Below are 15,755 nucleotides of genomic sequence, written 5' to 3'. Positions count from 1 at the left end.
TTCTTTTGCGCCTTGGTGATGTGTTTCTGTATCTTAGTCCCATAGCGATGAATATGAGTCACGTCTAGGCATTCTAAGCGACCATCGTAATGAAAGGCGAATCTGCGCTCAGGCGGATAGAGAGTTAGGACAAGAGTTAACTATTCGCATCGGCACCTGATTCTTCGGCACCCTTATGGTATCCAAATAGCCCGACACTACGCCAGGAGCATTTAATTATTGCATCCTTGCGAGCCTTAGCTGTTCCTCAACGTACTCTTGCTTGACGACAAGAGGGGGACGAGCGCGGGAAGCATTGTTCGCAGAGGAAGGAGAAGGTAGCGGAGGGGTTGATGAATTTTGTACATCTTCTCCTGCTGACTTCCGGTTAGTGACCCTCACATTCAGGCCATATGTAATCACACTCACATTGTGAAACCATATAAAAAACAGGATCTCGGCCACTTTCGGCATGTATCTGCGAATTTATTGCACCACGCCACTGGCTTTGAGTCGACAACGGTATCGTGATCGGTGGTAGGCCCAGCGAGCGAGACACCACGTTCGCTGGAGGGCGATATTCCAAACGATGCGCAGTAAAGTCATAGCCACATTGCGCCTCCACTATCGAAAGCCAATGGTCAAAGTCCAAATCAATGAGCCGCGGTACGAAATCGATTTTGCGCGATTCCGGGGTGGTAAGAAGGTCTTGCATCGAGCATAGGCCATGCTGAGCGGGGTTCACCTCGTTCAGAACCCATATGTTCCGGGAGAGCAGATCGGGCAGGGGAGGTTGGAGTGGAGCAGCTTGAGTCGGTGTTGTCCTGGCTCTTTTGCTCGGGGGCTCTGCGACAGTCTCCTCCTGCACACTGGTTGCAGGTCCGGCCTCTTCGACTGCATTGACCTGTTGCTCAACCGTATTGCTGGGAATACTGCTGGTGGGCTGATCAACAACCTCACGATTATCTTCCCGTTCCACTCTTTGACTTCCGTGGACAATGCTGCTGCCCTGGTCGAAGGCGCTCGATGGCGGTTCGGCGGCATGGTTCGGTCTTCCGCGTGCCGCAAGACAATGTACATGTTCGTTCTTGATCTTATAGGCCATTCCCATTAGCCCGTCCATCCGAGTCTTGTTGAAACAGGCATCTTGGACGAAGCCGGGCAGTCGGTGCAAGTTCGACTGTATCCACTCTTGCAGTTCCGTTCTGGCAGCCTTCGACTTGTACCCTTTGTCCAATTTGCCATGCGCGCTCATCAACTGCGTCAGCACGCGCCTCAACTCGTGGATCTCCTTGTCCGTCCCGCCCAAATACGTGGCGAATAACTTCTGGTTCCAGTTACGGGGACGCGGCGAGTCCATGGCGGGTATTGCGAGGTGATCTGTAGGATGAGGGGTCGACAATTGAGAGATGAAGAATCTACAGACAGGTGAGTGAGATAAATCAAGTTGATTTCTCAAATAATAATTAATGACCTACCTAGAGTGAAGAAATGACGGCTCTTGCACACGACTTCGAAGCTAAGCTCTGCTCTTACTCCAACCTGGACGCGACGGACGACGCGTGGGTAAGATTCATGCGCCGAATGGAGAAGATTCTTTTGTGAGAGCTGAAAGTAATTCAAAACACCATAACAATGTTTCACCAGAGTCTGTCCCGTCAGGAACCTTGATTGAAGAGAGTTGAGTGAGTAGAACGTTCAAAGACTGCAGCCATGACTGCTAGAACGATCCAAACCATGCGGACAGCTCTGCGGGGAAAGGAGAAAGTCCGGCGGTGAGCACGTGAAAGGCCATGCCGCTAGCAGGAAATATATGGCTCCATCCATACTTTTAGTCCTAGGCAGAATATTGGTTACTTATGCAGTGATGCTGATTCATTGTAGGCTCGTGGCACAGTGGGAGCATCAATGAGACAATGAACGTGACATTAGATCAGTTAAAAGGAAGATAAACAAAAACAAATGGATTGTATTCCGTTGCGGGGAATCGAACCCCGATCTCCTGTGTGAAAGACAGGTATGATAGCCGTTACACTACAACGGAGCAATGATAGGCTCCATTATCTCGACATAGCTTTTAAGAAGTGCAAGCCTGAGGAGAACAGTAACGTCTCTGCTTTTATCCATCTGTCATGGCGCATCATCCCTTTGCTTATGCTCGACGTCTGAACCTGGATCAATTAGCCGACGGACGCATGGAGGATTGAATGGCTCAAGCTCTTGATGGCACTTCATACTTCGCAACCGCTAAGCACCACGGGAAGATCATTGAGCGGGGAAAGTTGCTGGATTCAGACATCCGCTGGAGGAAATCTGCACTGGAAGCTCTTTTCCGACCTTTTTCCCCGCTGGTGCTGAAAGTGGATACTCTTGGAACAATCTGGATACTACTCCAATAATGTAGCACTGCCGGAAGTCATTATTCAGATCTGGGTTCCTATTTCCTGGTTCAAAGCTCATCAGTAATGGAATTGCCAGAGGACTTTCTCGCCTGTTTGGGCTTTTTGAGCTCTCCAACCTGAGTTGCACGAGTTCTCCTCACTGTGGGGTAAGAGACTCCGGTGTTGCCTGTCCAACAATCAGACGCAGGAGACATAGCGGTCTGCAGTACTTAGAGCATAGAAAGCATCCCCTGGCTGATTTAAGTCTTCTTGCTCGTCCCTGATCTGGGTGTGTTTCTTTCCATTATTCTCGTCCTTCACTGACCAATTGGTCTAAAATCAACCAATTTCGACCTTGCACAGCCTATTATCTCACTCATCCTTTTCTCTCCTACCAAAATGTCCGTCAGAAGGTTGAAGGTTGGCTGCGCAGGTCTCGGTCGCATGGGCAAGCGCCATGCGCTGAACTTTTTGGAGCGCACGCCGCGAGCCGAATTGGTTGCTGCCAGCTCCCCGGATGATGCAGAGCTGGAGTGGGCAAAGGTTCACCTTGCCCCTTTCGGAGTGAAGCTGTACAAGAATTACGACGACATGCTCAAGCATGAAGGCCTAGAAGCTGTCGTTGTGGCTTCTGCCACTGCTGTGCACGCGGAACAGGCAATCAAAGCTATGGACGCCAACAAGCATGTCCTCTGCGAGAAGCCGCTGTCCACGAGTGTCGAGATTGTATGTCCTTTGCATGTTCCCTGTTGCTCCTGCAACCTCCAGCTAACGCTTACGCTGCCAGTCGCAAACGGTCCTCGATGCAGCCGCCCGAATGCCTGAACTCAAGGTGATGTGCGGATTCTCCCGGCGATTCGACGCTTCATACCGCGACGCGCACAAGAAGATGACCCAGGGCTCCATCGGCTCGCCGTCCGTGATGCGCAGCCAGACCTGCGACAAGCTCGACCCCACCGGCTTCTTCGTTGCCTACGCAGAGTTCTCCGGCGGCATCTTTGTCGACTGCTCTATCCACGATATCGATCTAGCGCTCTGGTTCTTTGGCCAGGACAGCAAGGTCAAGTCGGTTTCAGCCGTGGGCATCACGGCGGTCGAGCCAGACCTCCGCAAACACAACGACCGCGATAACGCGGTGGGTCTGGTCGAGTTCTACAACGGCAAGATTGCGTACTTCTACGCCTCGCGCATGATGGCGGCGGGCCAGGAAGATACCACCGAGATCATCGGCACCCGGGGCAAGCTCACGGTCAATGCCCAGCCAGCCATGAACCATGTCAACATCTTCGACAGCACCGGCGTGCGTCGCGAGATCCCACAGAACTACTACGACCGTTTTGAGTACGCATTCGTCGCGGAGGCTAATGAGTTCACGGCTGCATGCCTGGACAACAAGGACGTTCCTGTGAAGCTCGAGGGTGCCGTCCAGGCTGTTCGGGTAGGATGCGCCCTCCAAGAATCTCTGATCACTGGCCACAAGATCTTCTTTGATGAGGCGGGCAACCGTATCGATAAGCCGAGGCTTTAAGTCATTTGATCTATTTTGGTAATTGCATGACTGCATAGTAGTATATAGATAGATATCAATTTATGAACTGATCTACGGACACCTCGGCATGCCTCAGACCCTGCCAAATGATGACCAATTCTATCTCTCTATTTCAAGATCGAAGTAAATCTCTGCAACACAGACTCGCCCTCTTGTCAATTGCCACGAAGACAAGACCGTAGGCAAAAAGAGATTTCATTGTTTATTCCCCGCCACCCACACGGAACCTTATTTCCGAGACAACGCTTGGTCAATGGATGCATTGAATACAATCATATGAAGTCACACTGAAAGCATAATTTCCCTGAAGAAAGGACAGAAAATGAAAATCGTATCATTCCTGGTACGGCATGTAAGAAGAGCCGCAGGATTAATTTCCGATGGTGGCTGCGGAAAACGAATATGTGTACACTATTGCACTGGAAAGAGGTCACTGAAGTGTTTTGCTGCCCGTATACCAGACAGAGTAGAACTGCATTAAGCTGTGCCTGCAGCTAATCTAGAGTCCTCACTCAGGAGGGCAGGTAACAACGATATAGACATCTATTAAGATCGGAGAAGCATGCATGTAATCGAAGTCGTAAAAATCATCCATCGCTTTCGTCAAATGAGGCAGAAGGTGTATGAAACAATGAAAACGGAACGCTGAAGCCAAATGAGATAAGAACATTTTCAAGCTGCAAGGCTCTACCACTTGATGACCTTCTTTGGGAAGAACTCGTCGATGAGTTCGAGGTAGTAGGGCTGTGAAGTATGTGTTAGCTTATGACTCTGGATATGGAATGTGAGGATGGGAAGCTCACCTTCAATTCTTCGACTGACGGGACATCGTCGCTCTTGCTGTACAGATCGTAGGGGTTGAATGCCTTGACGGCTTGAAGCATCTTCTGATCCTTCTCGTTCATGAACTCGTGGTAGGCGCCAGCCTGGTGCCATGGGTAAAAGGAGTGGTAACGGATCATGGCAAGGGCTTCATCGGGGAGGGTAGACTGGTCCTTGACCACGTGGTAGAGGTACTCATCGTGACCCCAGGAGAGCATGATGTTGTCAAGACCGCAGCCAGGGTTGTAGATTCCGTACTTGGTGCCGTAGATCTCATGCTCGTAGTCGGGGTTCTCTTTGAAAGACTCTTTTCCGTAGATAATGCGATCGTCGAATGCGCAGCCCACTGGGAAGGTGTCTCCGACAACATCCCACTGTCCCTGCGCGTCGAAGAAATAGAGGAGCTTGCCGAGGTCGTGGATGAGACCGGTCAGCTGCATCCATCTGGGCTTTCCATCCCGGCGGATGGCCTCGGCTGATTGTAGCAGGTGCTCGATCTGCGAGAGGCTGGTGTCGGGATCAGACTCGTCAATGAGAGTGTTCAGCTTCTCCATGGCTTCCCAGATGGACATCTCAGCGCGAGTCTTCGAGTGGAAGTCATTGCGAGCCTTGAGGTTGTAGGCAACTGTTTGCTTTGTGTGTTGTTCGCGATAGAAGTTCTTCACGCGGTCGCAAGCATCCTCGTACTGTCGGAATTGAGTCTTGTCCTTGCTCTTGTCGAACTCTGATTCGTCATACAATCCGCGTTCTTTTTTCATCTCGTCCTTGAGGACGTTGACAGTGTCGATAGCGTCGGACAGGTCTTCGAGTGCATGTCCGTCGCGCTTGGTGTTGAACACCGCAGGTTCGGGGCTCATCGCAACTGGTGCCATTGTGCTGTAGATAAAGAAGGCTAGATGAAAGACCTCTTTGTACTGCTTCTTGATCAAGATTGAGAGGATGGAACGGGTGTTGGTGCTTGGGAAGAAAGGAAGAAGAGATGTAGTGGGTGTTGCGATGTATTATATGGTCGATGGAGAGTATTCACTGCTCAGTAGCAGTGGCCGGGTATATAGGTATTTACCGTTCAGCACGAATACCAATAGATTCAACGCCACGTGCCCGTGGGAATCCATGACCCGACGTGAATACATGCTGAAAATTGCCTGAAACGGAACCCGCAACGGTGAATATGGACTGATTTGACAAAGGCTGATAGGAGTAGCATGAACGCACGGATTCTGGCTTCCGCATATTCGAGAATCCATGACAATTTGACTAGCTCCAGACAAATCCCCACAGCTGCAGGATAGGGCAGATCGAAGACACAGATCTGGACCAGGGGGTTCAGGGACAGCCATACAATCTGGAGTACGGATGCATAGTGGAGAAGCAGTGCAAATCATGCTGACCGTTGATGAGTATACCTGGCTCGGTACTGGCCCATGATCCATATCTGCTGACTTCATAACCGCGGGGCAAAGTTCGGATGTCGGCCGTTGTGGCCACAGTCTTAAGGATTCTGGTTTCCGAGAACCATTCTGCATTCTTCCCGAGTCCCTGGATCTTTTCTTGATGACAGACTCCGCGTGGGATGGACGGGTTTAACCCATGGATTGAACACGGCCCCAGAACATTATTCGTTTATAACGGAATTCTCTGCTATTTCTGGAATTCTCCTCAACCTTCGTCCCACACTCATATTCCGTTGACTCTTATCTTTGTTTCTGCGTTGGTAAGCAATCGACATGGTCATGCGGGGTGGAAGTGAACAGTTTTCTGGCCATTGTGCCATTGTAAGCTCTAAATGAGAGACTGCAGCATCAGTAGATGGCTCATCAGGTCTTGTCTACAGCATACCTTAGTGTCCGCTGAGGTCAGAAAATGGGGATAGTACGATGACTGGGGCAGTCCAGCGGAGGCAGGCCTGGAAATTCTCGTCATCCAGCATGCTATCGATCGTTCTGTAGTAGATCATAGACACCTGACGTATAACTTAGATAAGCCTCTCGTAAAAGAAATAAATTGTAATAGCACTTTTGCGACAGATGATGCCATTCATCTCGGGATAATGTCGCCGTAAAGATAGACCGACCCCACGCTGGTGCTGATTGATGGAGAAACTCCGGCGTCTGGTCCGCATTGGCGCGGGGTGTCCTTTATACCTATGAGGGGCAGCTATTCTCCGACGTGTCTGAATCCTAATCCTTTCTACTCTTTCGCACACATTCTTCCTTTATCGTTCTTGTCTCATTTACCTACAATATCAAAGAACAATATAGCGTTCCCTCGCTCCTGTCGTCACTTCAAAAGAATTATCATGGCTGTATACGAAACTCGCTTCAAGCTCAATACCGGCGCGGAGATCCCCGCCTTGGGTCTGGGTATGTTGTTCCCCCTCGGTCGTCCGCAGTGAACAGGCCAGCTTATTCAAGACAGGAACATGGCAATCGAAGCCTGGAGAGGTCGAGAGGGCCGTCAGCCATGCTATCTCGGTGGGATACAGGCACATCGACACTGCCTACTGCTACCAGAACGAGACAGAGGTCGGCAATGGTATCAAGGAGGCGCTGCAATCTGGAAAGGTCAAGCGTGAGGATTTGTTTGTCACCACCAAGCTGTGGTGCACATACCATACACGAGTAGAAGAGGCTCTGGACAAGAGCTTGAAGAACCTGGGCTTGGACTACGTAGACCTCTACCTGATGCACTGGCCCTTGGCCATGAACCCTGAGGGTAAGCATGTTTCAGCTCTTTGCAAACCACAGAAATCTAACTAGTTGAAAGGAAACCATGAGCTGTTCCCCAAGCACCCCGATGGCTCCCGGGACATTGTCCACTCCCACTCCCACGTCACCACCTGGAAGAGCATGGAGAAGCTCCTGGCTACCGGCAAAACCAAGGCTATTGGTGTCTCCAACTACAGCAAGAGGTACCTCGAGCAGCTACTGCCCGAGGCGACTGTTGTTCCGGCCGTCAACCAGATCGAGAACCACCCATCTCTTCCTCAGCAGGAGATTGTAGATTTCTGCAAGGAGAAGGGGATCCACATCACCGCATACAGCCCTCTGGGAAGCACAGGAAGCCCCTTGTTCACCGCAGAGCCTATTGTCGCGGTTGCGAAGAAGAGAGGAGTCAGCCCGGCCAGCGTTCTCCTCAGCTGGCATAGTACGTTCCCATTGCCAATTCAATTTCGCTTTTCGCGTGCAACTCACTAACAATCTGCTGCAATAGTCGCCCGTGGATCATCCGTTCTCGCCAAGTCCGTCACACCTTCTCGTATTGAGGAGAACCGCACCAGCTTGATCAAGCTCGACGATGAGGATATGGCTACCATTGCCAAGTACACAGACGAACTCGCCGAGAAGAAGGCCTTCCAGCGGTTCGTCTATCCTCCTTTCGGTGTTGATTTTGGCTTCCCGGATAAGTCGTAAGCGGCTTTCTTCCTATCGCCTCCCTGGACTGAGCGACGCGGTTGTACTGTCGACAAAGATTGTATATAATGAATAAACAGCGGTCTTTGCTTGTCTAGAATCTAGCATTGTATAGAAAGAAGGTTGTACTGTCGTACAAAGAAGAAGGTTTAGATTTATGAATAAGGACTCCAGTACTCAAGACATCTTGCCAAAAGAAGATGTTCAAAAACCAACAGATACTCCTTCACAACAGCAAATGCAAAAGACAAGCTATGGCACATGTCAATCAGATATTAACCAAGAAGCAGAAATGATAACTCACCGCCTCCATCAGTCAATCTTTCTGCATTCTCCTATAACTCACCCGCTGTCAACATGTTAACAGGGCTTCCAACTCACGCCAGTTACTTCATTTTAGATCATGAAATGTAGAAATCAAACACTGGCTCCGTGATAGATGGGAACGTAAGAAGATCTACTCCTTCGCCTTTTTGATCACTCTGTGCTTGACAACCACCTCCCCACCAGCCAACCCAAACCATTCCCTTTCCAAAGAAATCTCCAAAGACGCGGTAGACGAGTCCTCCTCCGTCTCCGAGAAAACATTTCTCGACGTAAAGAACTCCCGAAACCCCAGCTCGATTATCTCCGCTGGGATCTCCTGCTCCCTGCTCTGGGCGCGCAGCCGAGCAAACGCACGCAGGGCCTGAACTCGTCGTTGCTCCCGCTCTAGCAAGATCGCCTGGGCCAGCGTACTCGACAAGATACCGCGTGCGTTCATCTTGACAAAAGCCTCCTTCAAGTGCTTGAAGGGCAGGCAGACGAGGACGGCTGACGTGGTCACGATCTCTGGGCTTTGCTTCTGTTCCTCGAGAGCCGCGAACGAACCGAACTTGACCTCTGCCAGTTTCGGGTTGGGGAGAGAAGGTGTCGGAGAGGAGTGTAGGTATTCGGGAATCCGGTCGGGCATGCCTTTGCAGTGGGCCTGAGGGAATAATGTAAAGTCGGCTTCCATGCGGTTGACGACAAAGTCCAGCGCGGCGGTTAGCAAATGCGCAGCCCATCTGGTCTGGAGTTCGTCATTGGCGTCGTTGAGCCTGTTTGGTGGTCCCTGGTTATCGGTGGCTGGCTGATCGGCTGGAGATTTTTCAGGCTCTGCGATCTGAGGCGCCGTGATGAGAAACTTGGATATGCAGAAGCCAAAGTAGAAGATCAGTTCGATGTTGTCCCAATTGATGACTTCCGCAATCAGCTTGATACCCGTTTCGACAATGTCCCGCCGCTGAAGGAAAGCCCCGGAGCTGGCGTAGCACATGGCAAAATCCGCCAGTGCCGTGTTGATCGGATATGGAGACGACTTGATACTCTCTTCGGTGTATCCCAGACTGAAGAGTGTCATGGATCTGAGCCGTTTCTGGTTCAAGAGGGCCAACCCGTATAAACTCTGAAGCGCAATCCCAAACGCCTTGACCAACAGGAAGTTCTCTCCGGCCATGGCTACTATTTCGGGTATATCCTGTTTGGCTGCAGGTGACTTCAAAATCGAGGCGAGAAGAGGACTACGGGCGATCAACACCTTGTGTGTGCGGATGGTGATCGGTGGGAAGTTGTCTTTGCCAGACTTCAATAGGATCCGGCAGTCGTGAAATTCCTCGCTGTCATAGAGGCGAAGGACGTACGCCGTGAGAGGTCCGTCGTCATACGCCGTAGCGGCTTCAGGATGTTTCTTTGCGACTAGTTGCGGGACACGATCAGCTTCCAGGCTATGCCATTCTGACTCACTCGACAAGACTCACCTCCATCTTCAGCGACATCCTTAGAGCTCGTTCCGTTATCCTTCAACGGCCAGTTCTTAGATACGTGATTTGGGTCCGCTGAAACCACCTCCCCGTTCTTAGAGACAGGGTGCGGCGCATACGATGGCAAATCATGGCCTATCAAGCTGTACACTCCATTAACATATCCGCTCCGCGGGGTGTACACGCAGGTACAACAATCTCCAGCGTGATGGACACAGCAGCACGAGGGCCGACGCGGGCAGTCGCAATCGGCCTGGGCCTTGTGAACACAGCATGCGGGATCGAATCGGCAGGTTGCGGTTCCATGAACCTGGCAATACGGCAGCTTCTTGGGGGCCGAGGAGGAGTGGCTTACGTCCCCGTGGATGCCATTCTGCACACTCGAAGCGCGGATTGTCTCTTCAGTGGTTGCCGCAATGGAAGGGGAATGCAAAGGCGCAGCGGAGGTTTGTGTGACAAACGAGGTGTCATGGTAGGAGTGCGAAGCGGGATGATTAACACCGTAGGCATCTAGGAGCGAATGATCAGGACCTTCCTTTTCCACAGAATGACATCGAAAACTCTCACTCACATTGACTCTGAGCCTGGCTATGTTTCTTCCCCCAGGATGCTCCATCTACAATCAGTGGGAGGCGCAGCGTATCCACAGAAGATGGAGCGCGCGACTGGGCAGCATCAGCATCGTCAGCCGTACTCTTGTACGACGGAGGGGACTCGCTGCAACTCAGCGCGTTAGAGTCACCCTGTGACGACTGCTTCTTCTTATTCTGTTTCTTCTTCTTCTTCTTGTGAGCGTTCTTCTTGGCTCTGCGGTTCTCTGCGTATCCGTCTAACTGCGGGAGCACCATCGATGCCATGAGGGGAACTGAGCAGCAGTTTCTGCACAGGGCAGATCTGCAGTTGGGATCGCGATAGTCGAACGAAGGCTCGCTAGCGGATCCGGAGGCCTGAGGACAAGACGGCAAATCAGTAATGCAGATGGAGTAGCGCCTAAGCATAGCCTTCTTCCACTCTGTTTCCTTTATCTGTTGGAAGGCAGTCAGGAAAGGAAGATGGAAGATGTGTTTGGGCTTAGAGGTGTACTTCCTATGAATGAAGTGGAAATATGAATATGGAAAATTTATGTGAAATGTGGAAAGGATGAAGAGAGTGTAATGTGCTGATGTATGAAGAGATCTCTCGGTCTGTTACTGCTTGGTCGCTATAGCGATGTCATCTGGTCTGGGACTTGGACTGAGCTTCACTGACAATGCAGTCAAAAGGCAACCCATCTAACACTACACAATATGTTTCAAATCCATCTTGTATCTCTCATGTGCGAAGGATATGTCCTATCACTACTCTTCTCATTCTCTTGAAGTACTAATCAGGGGAAGGGCTAATGTTCCCACGTGATTCACCTCAATGTGAAATTACGCTCACCTCATCTATCTCAGGTTGTACTCTTTACCTTCAGAAAGCAGACCAGCTCTAGATGTCTCATACGCTTTCTTCGTCATCCAAATTCACACTTGTCTTATTTTGTCTATATTGACAATGTACCTTAGTGCTAGTTCGATGCGGATGATGTCCAAAACGAAGAGGTATCTGAATGATACAATTCCGGAAGACAAGCTATATATGAATAGTAATCCCAGTAAGCAAAGAAAAAATTCCATTTTGCGCAACATGAAAAGAACGCAGTTGGTATATAGTCGTCGACGAAAAGAATCAACCCTGAATCAAGAGGTATTGGGGTACACGAGGAGATATAATGAGGGAAATTGTGAAATCCGGAATGTTAGGCAGAGGAAAAGGAAAGGAAATATATGAGGGAATGTGAAAGACACCTCCGGCAAGGAAGTAATACGCCTAAAACATTCCACCTTCTATGGGGACATTGGGCGGCGGGTATGGCGGGACTGCCGGTGCAGGGGGCAGAGGGGCAGCGGCAGCCGCCATCGCTTGCTGTCGGGCCTTGGAGTTCAGACTACCGCCCTCGCTGGAAGTCTTGCGGAGCTTGTTGTGTTTGGACTTGGGCCGCTTGTTGTTGTCGTCGTCGAAGGTGCTATGTTCCTCGGGAGGGCTGCTGACTGTCGAGGCCGGATGGTACGACTCGTGCTTCTCGCCCTTGAGGGCGCCAAGGATGGTCTGGGTGGTGGTCTGGCGGCGTCGTCGTGGGTTCATAGGCGGGATTGGTGGCGTCTCCATGCCGTTACTTAAGCTTGCGCCGGGGGGAAGACCCACAGTCGGCACATTGGATGTGCACGAGACAAAAGTTGGCTCGGAGATCTGCGTCTTGTCAATGACCCGCTTTTGAAGACCGCCATGGCCTGGGGCTCGCTGAGGCAGAGGATGGGCGCCGGTTGCCTGGGTGGGTAGAGATGTCGTGGAAGGATTCGGGGACATTTCGTGTAGAGGTGGTGTGGCATTGGCGGAATAAGGAGCAATTGGAGACGGCCGAGGAGACACTCCAATCATGGAAGGATTGGTAGAGGGCGGAGGAGGTCGATCAAAGTAGCTCGATGTGGCAGACCGACTCCCGCTGCGGTAGCGTCCAGATGCGGCTGACGAGCAACGATCGTAGGATGCCGAACGATCATTGACCTCTACCGATGGACGCGTGGAGGATGGAACCGAAGGAGCGGCTCGCGGGTCAAAGTGCGGGAACGGCTCAGGAGAGCCGGCAGCATCTTCTTTCAGTGTCCCCAGATCATCGCGATCGCGGTATCGTGTTCGGCTCTTGGAGCGGCCGGAGGCGTCCGAGCTCGAACGATCCCTCTGAGACCTCATGCTTGAATGCGGTGAGGCGCCACGGCTGCGGCTCGATTCGCGGGAGCCTTCGTGACTGCCGCGGCCAAACGCTGCCACTCTGGATCGAATCGACTTCTCTCCGGCGATTTGCGGTGAGCTGGTGTTGGAGTGCTTGCCGAAGCTGAACGGCATCTTCTCGTCCTCCTCTCGCCAGGGGTCGTCCGGTACCAAGGCTGGAGTGGATGCGCTGGCGAGACCGACCACCTTGGTATTCTTCGGCTCTTGTCTGCTGAAGAAGGGATGTTTGGGATTCTTGCTCTTCAAAAGGGCAAATGCGTTGCCGGGCTTTGTTTGCGGTGGGTAGTCTGGTGTTCGATGCCCGGAGATCGGGCTAGCTGATCGACTCTCGCTTTCAGCGAACCCTCTCAGCTTTTCCTGCACTCTCCTCCGCCGCTCCGCAAGCTCGATCTCGAATTCTTCCCGCTCCCGCTGGGTCTCCGTGCTTCCTTGACGTCTATGCTTCGATTTCAACTCGTCGTCCCAAGAAGGTACCTTGGAGTTGTCCTGTGAGTCCCTTGAGCTGTTTCCATCTGTGGACGCGCGCTGAGAGGACCCATTGGCCGTATCCGATCCGTTGGCCACGGATCCATCAACCTCGTCATCGTTGGGTTTCGGTGGGAATGCAGGAGAGTGCAGCACATGGAACGACGAGCGATCGCTGTCACGCCGAAGATGGGTGCGAATCAGACCACTTAGTCCAAGGCCCGAGGGTCCGAGTGTGGGCGAGTCGGGCTTTTCCGGGAGAGCAGTGCTGTCATCCGCAACGCTTGTTCTTTCCGATGCTTCAATCTCAGCGATAGGCTTCAAATCACCGAGGTCGGAGAACCGAACTTCAGGCAGAACGCTTTGATGTTCTTCAGGGGGAGTTGCAGGCTTGGGTGGTGTGCTAGACCGGAAGGCAGGATGGACAGCGTCAATAGCAGCCGCAACGTCCCTCGCATTGAATTCATCACCTTCATCGTCGGATGCATCAGAACTGGGGTTTGAGAAAAAGGTCCCATTTGCAGGGCCGGCGGGAGAAGCGTCGATGCTCGGGGCAGTCGAATGATTCGCTGCACGATGAGACTCACTGTAATGAGAGGAGGCAGACTCAGGTCTGGACCAACCGCTCGTGTTTGAAAGACCCCGGGAACGTCCAATGCGTTCCTGTGGAGTCATCCGACCGGGAGGTGATGGAGCTCGTCGGAGGGGCGGTGTGCTCGTGCCCTGGTGCATCTGCAGTTGACGTCGCGTAAACTGACTCTCATCAAAAGCAGTTTGAGGCTTGTTGAAGAGGCCCATCGCCGTAGCTTTTCCATGATCTTCCGGTTGCAAGGCGGCCGCCAATGTTCCTAGGTCTTCATTCTCGCTGACAGGTGGACTCAGTGGCGGTACTCCATAGCCGGGGGTCAGTTGCGACTTTGGTTCCTTGGGATCGCTCTCGTTGCTCGGCAATTTTGGTGACACGGCTGAGGATGGAGGGCTGGTCGGACGGGAACACTCGGGTGTTGGCTCAGCAATCGCGAGTTTCTGGAGGCGGTCACGCAGATTGGTCGCGCTCCTGGAGTACGTCCGGGTAAGAGGAGGCGACTCTAGCGTACCCGCACGTTGGCGACTCAGACTTTCCAGGCGGTGCAGCGTCGTGTTCTGCTGGTTCTGTGCGGACTGTGCCAGACCTTGTCCATAGAGACGTCGAGATTTAAAGGAACCACGTTCTGAGGCCATGGCCCCTATGAATCCTGACTTCGAATTTTCGCCAGAACCCCCAGTCCCCGAGGGAAATGATTCTCCATCGATCGAGGTAGCTGCCGTTGACGTGCGACGATTGGCAGTAGGGCCCGATGCGGTTGAGGACGATGTTGTCCGCTTCATGGAGGAGATGCTTGATAGACCGTCCTCCGATTCTTGGGCTAGAGATTCGTGCTGATTCTCTTCGGTCTCGCGCTCCTCCTCCTTTTCCTTTAGTCTCAAGCGTTGGAAAGCAGACATGGACAGGTCATGCTCATAAAGGGCGCGTCCCACAGGTGCTCGACCCGACTCGGATCCGAAACCATTCGCTGTCTTGGTCGGGATCTTGTAAACCTTCTGCCGTCCACCAAATAGATTATTGCCCTCGGTTCGCCGGGCCCGGCTCATGATACTGCCATTGTGCGAACGATCATCATCTGTCCCATAGCCACCGTCGCCGCCGGAGACGAACGAATCGGTACGGCCCAGGTTGATCGATGGCCTACCATCTAGAGAAGCCTCGTCAATGTCTGCCAAAAGGTTGGGACTGTGCCCGAAAAGATTCAAGCGGGAAGCCCGCTTGGGAAAGAGGACGCTGTCGTCACTCGCTTTGCCGATCAATGAGTCTGGGTCATCCTGTTCTCGCAGCATGCTGAAACGTGCGGACAGCTTCGGCATCAGCAAGCTGGTGCGAAAGTCATCCGTGGATGGCAGGGCATTCGCGAGGTCGAGCTCCGGTTTTTCTTCTTGTTCTCCTTTTTTGTTTTTCCATGATAACTTGGAGGTCAGTGATGTCGGTACACTCTCCATGCTCTCGCCATCCTCCTTCACTTTCTCCTTTCTGTTTTTCCGAAATCGATTCATGATTCTGCCGTAAGACACGGGTTATGCTGGTAAGGCGAAAGTATGCGTCCAAGTAAGGCTCGGTGATCGTAGCACAATCAGGAATGGCCACTCGATCGAGAGATGGTGTGAACCGCTACGCCGTCAACGATTACCAGTCAGAAATGAGGCCATCGACTGTTGACAACACTGTACAGATAGAGAAAGTGCGCGGAATTGATAAACGATGGGTGAGCAATGACATACAGGATAATTGAGAAAACAGAAAGTGATGAGAGTGAGAGAAGAGATATCAATGTATCACAATCATGAATTCATCCCCTGCGCATAGAATGTCGGACTCCGCAGCTGCGAATAGTACTTTGGCTCGCTCCAATAATAGCCAATTAAAGATAGGGATGGGTTGAGTTATCGACAGACGAGGAGACAGGAGAGTTACGAAGCAGACGAAGAATCCTAGGTGGGATAGAACTGGTCAAAACCGACT

At 52.0% G+C, this 15,755-nt stretch overlaps 6 protein-coding genes and 1 non-coding gene across 7 annotated transcripts, besides 1 other annotated feature; 2 read left to right on the top strand and 5 right to left on the bottom strand.

The window, feature by feature from the left end:
- Positions 1 to 367: 367 nt before the first annotated feature.
- On the bottom strand, positions 368 to 1,339 carry NFIA_085650 (uncharacterized protein; the record flags this gene model as incomplete). Its single annotated transcript, XM_001260506.1, has 1 exon — positions 368 to 1,339. One exon carries the CDS (start codon positions 1,337 to 1,339, stop codon positions 368 to 370), a length of 972 nt encoding a protein of 323 aa, XP_001260507.1.
- Positions 1,340 to 1,951: 612 nt separating this feature from the next.
- NFIA_085640 lies at positions 1,952 to 2,023 on the bottom strand. Its single transcript has one exon. It is a non-coding gene; the product is annotated as a tRNA-Glu (tRNA).
- Positions 2,024 to 2,759: 736 nt separating this feature from the next.
- On the top strand, positions 2,760 to 3,888 carry NFIA_085630 (putative NAD binding Rossmann fold oxidoreductase; the record flags this gene model as incomplete). Its single annotated transcript, XM_001260505.1, has 2 exons — positions 2,760 to 3,086; positions 3,148 to 3,888. 2 exons carry the CDS (start codon positions 2,760 to 2,762, stop codon positions 3,886 to 3,888), a joined length of 1,068 nt encoding a protein of 355 aa, XP_001260506.1.
- A 708-nt stretch (positions 3,889 to 4,596) lies between these two features.
- NFIA_085620 (inositol oxygenase) lies at positions 4,597 to 5,603 on the bottom strand (the record flags this gene model as incomplete). The annotated part of the gene is made up of 2 exons (XM_001260504.1): positions 4,597 to 4,653; positions 4,713 to 5,603. 2 exons carry the CDS (start codon positions 5,601 to 5,603, stop codon positions 4,597 to 4,599), a joined length of 948 nt encoding a protein of 315 aa, XP_001260505.1.
- Positions 5,604 to 7,030: 1,427 nt separating this feature from the next.
- Positions 7,031 to 8,144, top strand: NFIA_085610 (putative glycerol dehydrogenase; the record flags this gene model as incomplete). The annotated part of the gene is made up of 4 exons (XM_001260503.1): positions 7,031 to 7,094; positions 7,150 to 7,446; positions 7,498 to 7,878; positions 7,945 to 8,144. 4 exons carry the CDS (start codon positions 7,031 to 7,033, stop codon positions 8,142 to 8,144), a joined length of 942 nt encoding a protein of 313 aa, XP_001260504.1.
- Positions 8,145 to 8,601: 457 nt separating this feature from the next.
- NFIA_085600 (uncharacterized protein) lies at positions 8,602 to 10,782 on the bottom strand (the record flags this gene model as incomplete). Its single annotated transcript, XM_001260502.1, has 3 exons — positions 8,602 to 9,860; positions 9,923 to 10,435; positions 10,497 to 10,782. 3 exons carry the CDS (start codon positions 10,780 to 10,782, stop codon positions 8,602 to 8,604), a joined length of 2,058 nt encoding a protein of 685 aa, XP_001260503.1.
- Positions 10,681 to 10,713: a microsatellite.
- Positions 10,783 to 11,776: 994 nt separating the features above from the next.
- On the bottom strand, positions 11,777 to 15,289 carry NFIA_085590 (uncharacterized protein; the record flags this gene model as incomplete). Its single annotated transcript, XM_001260501.1, has 1 exon — positions 11,777 to 15,289. The coding sequence occupies one exon, from the start codon at positions 15,287 to 15,289 to the stop codon at positions 11,777 to 11,779; it is 3,513 nt and encodes a 1,170-aa protein (XP_001260502.1).
- Positions 15,290 to 15,755: the final 466 nt, after the last annotated feature.

This window comes from Aspergillus fischeri, genomic scaffold (genome assembly GCF_000149645.3).
Source record: "Aspergillus fischeri NRRL 181 1099437636264 genomic scaffold, whole genome shotgun sequence".
Taxonomy (NCBI): domain Eukaryota; kingdom Fungi; phylum Ascomycota; class Eurotiomycetes; order Eurotiales; family Aspergillaceae; genus Aspergillus; species Aspergillus fischeri.
Note: the sequence above shows the minus strand (reverse complement) of the source record. Positions and strands in the feature narration are given on the sequence as shown.